Here is a 10,469-nt window from a genome sequence, read left to right as displayed (position 1 = left end):
TTTCCGTTGTTGTTGTTGAAAAATCATCACTCAAAGCCGAAACAGCGAAACATAAAAGATAAAAGAATAACAGGAGTTATAAAAGTGTTGATGCATGGTATGCTCGGTATTGGATAAGCAACACATTTCCATCCCCATGATTTGTTTCCAGTTAGTAAAACAAGAGCAGGATACGTAAAATCAACATTTTTATAAGCATTAAATAAATTAATCATTTTCAAAACAAACACAGTGAGATATATTCAAAATACATATTTACAACCTAACAAAATGATTTCAAACAAAACAAAGGGAAAAAGGTACTCTTGTTTGGATGAATTTTAAAGGACTGTTAGCATTGAATACCTTCACACAAAATGCTTCTTTATCATGTATTTCCATCCAGGTGTATTGGCTCAATCAGGTATTCACCTTCAGTTACACATAAGTTATTTTAGTAGATTTATTCATTTGCAGCATTTCATATGATTGATATGTACTTGGTGTCTACAAATCCAAATTTGACATCATTTGTGAGTGATATGTTGATATATTATGTGCCAATTGGCTACAGAGCAAAACACCAACAATACCACACGTAACATCAAATTGGTGAAATTGGTGGAATTGACGGGGGCCTGAAATCAAAAAGAGAAAGAAACAGGAAGTAGATATGAAAAGACAAAGAAAGAAATGGGAGGGGGCACAGCTGCTAACCAGACCGCCACACAGTTAGATCTTTTTTATTTTTTTGATATTTACTGAGCTTTTATGGACAAACTAGCAACTGACAAACTACCACAGGATTGCTGACAAGAGTCCATTGCCTATGTAAATTCTGAGAGCAAAAAAAAAGAAGTACTTGGTCACATCTAAATTCACAAGCTGCTAATAAAAAAGCACTTTCAATAAAAAGAACCGTAAAAAGAAAAGTAAAATACAATGGCCCAAATCCTCCCCTGGCTGAAAGTCATGCTAAAACCCCGGAAAGAAAAACCTGCCGTTTGGTTTGTCACCAAAGCTCTTCTCTGGAAATCTACAGTCATGGCTGATAGTCACATCCATTAAGACGCTGGGAAAGGCCGTTACCCACAGGTCATAGCAGTAAGTTCAGCTGCCTCCTGCTCCGCGACTAACTACTCACTTCAGCTCCGGGATAAATAACGTGGTCCCACTTTGAGTTCAACAAACTCGTCATTGAGTACAAACAGGAAGGCAGCAACCGCTTCTCTTGGGGTCCGGCCTAGCGCGGGCTAGTCAGGATGCTGAATGGAAATCCACCCAGAAATACTTAAAACACTTACATATTGTTAATGTAAGAAGAATAGTGCAAAGACTAGGGATTCAGAGAAAGTTTTAACCCAGTTGTTTGTCTTCTTAATGAAAAACCGCAAATGAAAAATCTCCAAATGAAGTATTTCTAATAAGGTTGAAATTTGGTCTTCGTTGGGACTCTAAATGTTTTTCTCTATAACATTAAGTTTAAAAGTAGCCCTTTGTTGTCTAATCTAAGGAACACCATTTGAAGTTACTTCTATAAAAAAAGAAAAAGAAATAAAAAAAAATTGATGTTGCATTGAAGCACTGAACTAGGGCCTACTGAGGGCATGGCTAAGTGCTAACGCTAGCAAGCAGACATACTATCACTGGCAATGTTAAGCTTCGTTGACCCTGTCAAACATGTGCTAATTTGCAGTTAAAGTAACGCATAGCTGAAGCTGAAGGGAATGTTTTAAGTTTTTGGTTTCGAGCCAACTTCTATGCTAGCTAGTGATTGATTTAACGTAAAACTAAAAAGTTCTATAATCAATCCTGAGTGGGTCAGGAATGGTGTGTGAAATATAAACAGCAAGGGGGCATTAGCGTGACCCCACTGGAAATGCTAGCCAAAACAAACAAACAAAAAAAAAAGCTGATAGAAACTGAAGTTATCTTTCCAATTCAGCTTTTTTGTCACAGTCAAAGCTGATTGGCTGTAACAACAATTTTCACGACAATTGAAATTCTTAAGCTTATACAAATTTCTCAATTTTGCGCGTTCTTTTTTCGCTTTTTTAAACTAAATTTTTAATGGATTTCTACATTCCTGTTTCGTTTGACCTTCACTGTTGTTGAGATATCATACATTTGTCTGCAAAAGTCAACCAGATGGTGGCGCTAGAGGGTTAGTCCGAGCATCACCAAACTTAGCAGATTCCCTCTTCTGGTGAACATGAATGGGTCCACCAAATTTCATGGCTACCAATTCAACGGTTGAAGAGATAGTGATGGTCCAAAAACATCCTCTATCCTATACAATGCATTGCAGTGTTTAAGTACTTTTGGGTGGACTATTCCTTTAACAGTGTTTAATAAGTTTGATCCAGCCGAGATTAACTTGATGTTTGATGCACATAAACGTCCTCTGTCTGTAAACGATCAGATGTCACCTCATGGTTGCAGGCGTTAAAGGTCTAGTGAATGTTTTTGTTACCTGAAGACTTGCAAAAGAGTTGATTGGGAGTAGTACAGTATCGTTGGTCGAACACATTTTTTTTCTGTCTCGACACTTAATAATAACCCCTCTTATCAAGTGCCACCCCACCCTGAATATCAGTCATGCAGATTCAACACAAGAATCTTGTGAAACACCCTGCATTTACAATATGTTTGTTTTGATGAAGTGGTTTGCTGGGAGGATATGTTACAGTGCAGTTTTTCCTACAAACATAAATGCATAGGATACAAATCAGTCCAACACTAAAGTATACGGCGAGCAATACAAAAGAAACAATAAAAACAGATCACGGCGTCTGTTAAGAAAATAAAAGTCTTGGTCGTTGGCACTAGGGCTGGATTGGTGGAGAGGAGGGGGAGGGGAGGTAGCAGGACTTAGGAAATGAATACATTGGTAGATTTCTACGATGTTGGTCAAATTTTGATTCAACGGCATCGATTACAAGAAAGATGAGGGTAGACCCACAAACATTCTGTACACTTAAACCCTTACCCAATATCTGAATGAAAGTAGCATCACCCCCTTTGACACCTAGATTACCTCGACGTGTTCACACGTTGTTTCTCACAGTTTAGCAAAATTGGGGGGTCAACAGAAAGTCCGCTAAGGCTTCAGCGTGGGCGAGAAAGAGACACAGTGTTTAAATACCGTAGCGGTTATTATAGTTTAGTTTCAACAGTCTTGCTAGCTTTTATGTTGTTGCATGGCAGGAATGGCAAAGTCCACGAGTCATGTGTCGTCGTGTCCCTCACAGGTCTTTGACACAATCTTGTGCAGATTATTAAAGGATATGTTTTATTTACTTTCTTTCTGACGTCTTTGTACCAATTTGTACCTCTCTTTCCACGCTGGTCAGTTTTTTTCTCTGTCAAACCAAATAAAATGGCAACAAAAGGGTAAACAATAAAAGCTAGTGTCTCTTCATGTGTTACGTAACAAGACATTTACACATATTAAACATTATATCCAATATGCGTTTTTAAAATATGCTTTTTATATTCTTTAACACAATTCCAAGTAGATTAATTTTAAGGCTCAGAGCTTTTAATTTGTATTTATATGCCAGAGATAGATACTGAATAGATTCAGATTAGATAAAGTTGTAAAAACAGAAATGTTGAAACGGAACACAAAATTGAAATTTGCTGCTAGAGCCACAGGTATATGAATTATATGATGCTAAATCTTCCTGTTATATATTATTTGTATATGTACAGCATCTTTAACAGACACTCTCACTAATTTGTCTCCAAAAACCCATATTCCAAAATCTTTCCTTCCTTCCTTAGATATTTGAATGATTTGCTTCATTATTTCACAACATTTTGCTCAGACTCAGATGAGAAGATCGACTCATGCATAAGTTTGTGTGCTAAAATTACTGAGTTAGCCTAGCCCGCTAGCTTAGCGTGGTATAAAGACTAGAAATTAAGCAAAATGGCTAGCTTATAACTCTAAAATTTGATAATAACAATAAATAAGTCTAATGTGTTTGTTTTAAATGCATAAAAACCAAAGTGTGTTATTGAGACTAGCTTAGCTAGCTTTTTCGGTTAGCGTCATTCTTCATGATAAACTTTGCCAACTGGCTAACACCTGCAAAGCTATACTGAACAATGTTTCAGATTAAACTGAAATAATAGTACAGCCTCTATACTAATGTTTCAATGCTAAAATCAAGGTAAGCTTTACTTGCTTGTACATGGTAAAGTTGCTAGCCTTTTCCTCTCTAAAATTATATCTGCCACCTTTAATATTTAGCATTTAAGAATGAATCTTATGTATGTTTTTATTCATTATGCATCACAAACTTATATGTAAAAAAGAGCTAGCTTTCCCACACAGCTCCAGTCTTTCTGATGAGCTATGCTAACCATGTAATGTCCATTAATAACAAATCAAACACTATCATCAACACAGTATTGATATGTGCATTTTATTTATAAGAAGAACTGTGTAGATAGAACAGTTCCCATGCTTATGTTCATATGCTAAAACCAGGGTTAGCCTTGCTGCTAACTTTGCATTGTAAATAGGCTGGAAATTGGTTAAAGTTGCTAGCCTTGTTCTTTGAGAAAGTATACATAAAAGTTGCCTTCTAATTTTTTTTATTTTATGTTTGTATGCTTAAATCATAGAGTTAGCCTAGCCTGCTAGCTTCGCTTTGTACATATACTGTAAATTGAGCAATACTGCTTGGCTATTCCAGCTGAAACTTAGAAAATATGCTCTCTGTAGAGTAAAAATGAATGAGTATTTATGAAAACAAATTGCTAGCTAAACTAGCCGTTCCACCCAGTCTTTAGTCTTCAGGTGAGCTCTGCTAACTGGCTAATAGCTAACCACAGCAAACACAAGCATATTTGTCATCTTCTCATCTTCTCATCTGGGAAAACTTGAATAAACTTTTGTATTTTGAACATCGAAACAGTTAACGCTTTTACACACTAAAAAAAAAGCATGTTTATAGAAATTACACAGCCACATGTTTGAGAGTTTGATTAGCTTTTTAGTTCTTGAAACTTTTGTTTCATTTTGTATTTACATAATTAAGTTTTTCTCTTTACCTTGATCGTCGTTTTTAGTTTCTGACACTTTGACTAGTTTGCTTAATTCAGAAAAATGAATGTGTTAATATTGTTAAGGGCTGAAATTAGTCATTAAAACATAATTAAAGTGTTCTCGTGGTTTCCTAGCAGCTTTCTGACATTTGCAGAAAAATCAAACTTTGCCGTTTCAGTTTGTCGTTAAGTTTTGAAGGCAAAAGAATTTCTTTTAACTTAATGGGTAAATGTTTAAAACCATAACACAAACATTCACATACACACACAGACAGTTGCAAAAACACAGCATCACAGATTGAACAGTGTTTACAGAACACACTCATTCTGAACTGACCCACTCGAGGGGACACTTTGGCTCTCTCCTCACACACAAACACCGTCGCTCCGTCTCCACATTTCTTCTTCTTCTACTGTCTTTTTTTTTTCCTTTCCGCCTCCTCTCAGCTTGGGTAAGAGACTGCATCGCTACAATCTGATTGGTTACTTTGTAGGTGGTAGCCTGCATGGTTCCGGTCAGTGCAAGGAGTGTGTGGCGTGGCTGGATGTGTGTGTATGCATGTGCATGTTGTTGGTGGTGGTGGTGGGTGCGAGGCGGGGGAGCGGTGGGGTTGGTTGGGAACGGGTGGTCGGTCGGTTGATTGGTGTGCCAGGAGTGAAGAAATCAAGGTGCAAAGATCAGGGCTGAGGGTTGTGACCTCACACTTTTTTAGGGGGCGGGGCCAATTTGATGATCTCATCTTCAGAGGGCTGGCGGATGATGTCTGTGTTGAGAGAAACAGAGAAAAACAGACATCATCAGACTTAGACATTAGACATTTGTTTAAAGTTTACAAAGGTATTTTTGTGGAATCGCAAACTGGGATTGAGCGATGATGTCACCGAAAAATAATAAAAACTGGAAACAGTAAAAAATTAAAGCTGCATGCCAATTTCACCTCCACCGTCAGGGTTTCATCCCTTTCTGGCCCTCTTGGTGATATAACAGTTGATACCATGTATTATTTCCTCTGCTGAGTCACATGACCAGCTGCACTAAACTCTTACTCAGTATGTGACATCATCACGGAACTGCTGCAGCAGCAGAGGGAGGATTCAAATATACAAAAGTTTAGAAACAACTCCTCATAAAGGCCAGAATGTTGACCTAATCTGTGTAAAAACGTGATATTTTTGTAGGAAACTTTGTCAGGAATCCATCCATGTCATTTTTAAAGCTGTACGACTTTTACTCTTTTGTCTAGAGGCCCAGCGCGGTGTGAAGGCTCCAAACCTGTTGATTCTAATGGAGGGAGCTGAAAGGGCTTCCGTGGGGTTCATCGACTTTGATGGCTCATAATTTGAAAACTGAGTCTGAACGAAAAAAATCACGCACAGCTTTTGTGAAGCAGGGTCTAGTCTGTCATGTGAGCAAATTTCAGCCCAATACCACTTATGGTTACGAAGGAGATAATTTTTGCAGAAAGGGTAAAAATGTGGTAAAATCTTATTTTGAAAGGCAAATTGTCGGCTTCCTGTGCAAGATAGGGCCATGGTGCTCAACATTTTTTTGTGTGTCTCAATGAGATGAACATTTTGACGTTGGTTCCATCTCTCTACGACATTCCTACCGCCGGTTAGAGCTACTTTAGTGTGTTTCTGAGTGCCTAGGTGGCGCTAAAGAGCATAATGTGGAATGTTGGGGGTTGATTTTTGGACTTAGCTTTCTAATTTATTTGCGAACACAAGTTTTTGAGCATGTTTAAAGGATCAAACTTGAGTTTTGACGTAGGAGGGAATAATAAGAAAGAAACAGTCCAACTACAACAGGGTCCTTGACCCTTATACCTTGTTTTATGAACAATCTTCAGCCTTAAAAACAACCTCTCTGAGCAGAGCTGAGGCAGACTACTTTTCATCAACCCTGATGGTCAAGGAAATTAAGCTGCCCTCTTTTTTTTGAAGTTCGCCGCTGCACCTGTGTTTTTATTTCATTCCAGCTCCACCTTGCTGCCGGCTGAATTTCCCCTGAGCTACAAAACAGAGTTATGGCTCAATAATGGGAGCAAAGAACAAGCAAGGAGAGATGAAAAAAGAACATTTTATTACAGCGTGACGTCTGACAACAAGCCGGACCTTTTGACACGTTATGTAAACCTGATATTTCAGAATATCTGACTCTTCTTCTCTGGTGTTACCTTTGTATTTCTTGGCTGAGGGGATGCGCGTGAGCTTGGTGTCAATCTCGTCGTCCTCGGAGATCTTCAGCACGGTGGTGCGGTACTCGATCACCCTCGTGAGCAGGTCCGGTCGCCGTGAGATCTCAAAGATGTGCTCGATGTACGAAAGATTATCTGGAATGAAGAATACAAACATTTGAGTGTAGATAAAAGTAGATGAAACTCGACTTTTGAACGGGTTAGCTCTTTAATTATGTCTGCTTTGATTGGTTGATACTTTGACTTTGAGAAGTAAGAATGGATCGGCCAGATTCAAAAAGAAATACGTCTAACATCATTTTGAAACTGCCAACACAACAGTCTGTGTCCTGTCTTTGCTTAACGTGTTCTGTTCCTCCAGCATTTAGCATTCTTCTGTATCTGCTGTGGGGGGCTACAGAGCAGGGATGGAGATGGACCACACATGGATCTAGTGCAGGGGTGGCCAATCAGTCAGAGACCAAGAGCCACAAAAGTTACTGTGGTTCTACAAAGAGCCACATCACACATGTGGTCTTACAAACACACTTTCTCTCACACATAAACCAAATGGTATAAAATGAAAATCAATACATTTACAATTTTCAAAACAAGATTTATTGTGTTTGTTAGTGTGTTTGACAAAGTTCTATCTATCTATCTATCTATCTATCTATCTATCTATCTATCTATCTATCTATCTATCTATCTAGGTAGCTATTAGCATATGAGTGATTGAGATAAGCAAATAAAGAGAAAAGAAACTGAAACTTAAGTATATATATATATATATATATATATATATATATATATATGTGTATATATATATATATATATATATATATATATATATATATATATATATATATATATATATATAAATATATATGATTTTTTTTAATTTTTCAAAAAAGGAAGCAGTTTTATGAGTTTCATTTACCTTGGGCCAGCTTGTCGTTCTTCTCCAGGTAGCTGAACCACTCCTTGGACGAGGTGATGTTGTTGCTCTGGTCCTCGGGGATGTCCTCCTTGCAGGCCGACTTGAGCTGCTCCAAGTCTTCGTTGGTGATGTTTTCAGACAGGTCGCTGAGCAGAGAGCTGTACTCCGCCATGATCTGGAAAAAAAAAACAGAAAGACAAAGAAAAGGTAAGATATTTCCTCTTTGACGCTGCCAAACGGTTAAAACAGGAGGTCAGAGCAGGGCTGAAGGACAGTGACTCAGAATAACCTGATGTTGTGGAAAGTCAGGATGTGCAGACAGCCCACCTACTTCCCAGACTCCAGAAAGGAAAACAGAGAGGAAAGAGAAACTAATGACAAAAGCATACAACCGAAAGGAGAGGCATAAAAACATGGAGCTGGAAGCACGGAGTGAGAAAATAACAAAACCTCTGAAAGAAAGAGACGTCTGCTCTCGTCAGCTGTGCGCGTGTGTGTGTGTGTGTGTGTGTGTGTGTGTTCAGGAGAAAACGCAGCGTTTACGCTTCACAAGTTCAAACTGCTCCTCATTTCTATTGTTATTAACAGATTTAGGTCACACTACTCGTTTTCATCTTCTTATCTGCACGGGCACAAATACACTCACATTTCACTGTTAGAGAGGAGATCTTTATTTTTGAGTGGGTGCTTTTAAAATGTTAGATGAATGACACATTAAATTAAAAATATATGTATTTAAATATTTTTCTTTTTTTTCCACCGTATAATGCATAAAAATTATGTTCTCATTATTCTTAGGCAAAAAATGTTTTCATTTTTTTCAAGTTTTTTTTTTTTTTTTTTTTGGGGGGGGGGGGTGAAAAAAATGTTAAAATAAATGGGATTAATTGTGCTTTTTGGTTATTTAATGAATAACTGTTTTTATGCTTTTATGCCAAAACATTTCAACATATTTCCACACATATTAACTTCGCATTTTTTATAGTTGATACATTGTTTTTTTGTAACTTTTTGTAACTTTATGGAAAAAAATGTAGAAAAAAAATCAAATATTCAAAAAAGTTACATATTTATTTATTTATTAATTTAATTTATTATTAAATTAATAAATAAATGAATATTTATTTATTCATTTATTTATTAATTTACTTTATTTTATTTTATTTTTTTAGTATTTTTTTTTATTTGATTGATTGATTTATTTTATTTTATTTTATTTTATTTTATTCTACATACACTGGGCACAGGCTGACATGCATTTCCACTGTAGGGAACCATGGTATTTTTTTAAATGACTCTTAACTAGCCATCCTATGCAGAATAAAATAAAAATAAAAGAAAATAATAATAACAATAAAAAAATGTGCCTTGAAATTCTGATACCAAGTTTCTTAGTTTCTTAAAGAAAAAAATTGGGAAAAAACAGCTTTTACCATTATGGCTACACCAAAACATCAGAAAATGTGATATAAGCTCAAAGTGTTCCATTCTTGTCAGATATTTTTTTTTATTTTTCACTTTTTAGTCCATTGCACAATACAAATATCAAAAAGGAAAGTTAGAGGAAAAAATGTTTTCGTGAACTTTCCTCTGTCATTTTTGCGCCCTCTTGTGGACAAAGCTGTGCATATTCTAAGTCTGCTTTGACTGCCTGCAGTGTCCGCAGAGCTCATTTGATTATTTGTTGTTTTTTTTTGTTATTATCTTTGTTTTTATGGCTCTGATTTGTTTCTGTGTGTTATATTAATTCTATTTATTTTTATTGATGTCCCTATTTAATTTTTTTTATTTTTTATTTTTCTGCTTACAATTAATGTCAGTCACAGCAACAGTAGCTTTAAATTAATTTATCTGACACTTTTCCTCCGGCATTTATCGCTAATATAAATGCCAGTGTATTGATTAATCCATTAATTTCATTTGGAGGTAAAAAAAAAAGGTATCCGCATTAATTTCAGTCTGTCTTAACAACAGCATAAAATTCCTTATAGGAGCTTTAATATGAGGTGCTGATCTAAAATAACTTCAGCTCTGATGTGATTTAATTTGTAATTTTTTTAATCAGATGCTTTCTACTCCTAATCAGTGTGTGACATCATCACGGAACTGCAGCAGCAGAGGGAGGATTCAAATTCACAAAAATTTTGGAAACAACTCCTCACAATTTTACCCGAATCTGTGTAAAAAAATATGAAATTTTTGTAGGAAATTTTGTCAGGAATCCATCCATGTCATTTTTAAATCTGTACGACTTTTACTTTTTTGTCTAGAGGCCCAAATGTGGCAGCCTGCACAAGGTGGAGGCTCCAAACCTA

The 10,469-nt window shown here is 36.5% G+C and overlaps 1 protein-coding gene across 1 annotated transcript; it reads right to left on the bottom strand.

Moving 5' to 3' along the window:
* Positions 1 to 5,593: 5,593 nt before the first annotated feature.
* Positions 5,594 to 8,552, bottom strand: pea15 (proliferation and apoptosis adaptor protein 15). Its single transcript, XM_074699281.1, has 4 exons — positions 8,444 to 8,552; positions 8,155 to 8,329; positions 7,215 to 7,370; positions 5,594 to 5,801 (listed from the first exon to the last, which is right to left on the bottom strand). The coding sequence occupies exons 2-4, from the start codon at positions 8,324 to 8,326 to the stop codon at positions 5,737 to 5,739; spliced, it is 393 nt and encodes a 130-aa protein (XP_074555382.1). The 5' UTR covers positions 8,327 to 8,329; positions 8,444 to 8,552; the 3' UTR covers positions 5,594 to 5,736.
* Between the last annotated feature and the right edge of the window lie 1,917 nt (positions 8,553 to 10,469).

Source organism: Halichoeres trimaculatus, unplaced genomic scaffold (genome assembly GCF_033239565.1).
Source record: "Halichoeres trimaculatus isolate MK-OKI-2021-1 unplaced genomic scaffold, fHalTri1.1 fHalTri1_scaffold_22, whole genome shotgun sequence".
NCBI classification, from domain to species: Eukaryota; Metazoa; Chordata; class Actinopteri; order Labriformes; family Labridae; genus Halichoeres; species Halichoeres trimaculatus.
Note: the sequence above shows the minus strand (reverse complement) of the source record. Positions and strands in the feature narration are given on the sequence as shown.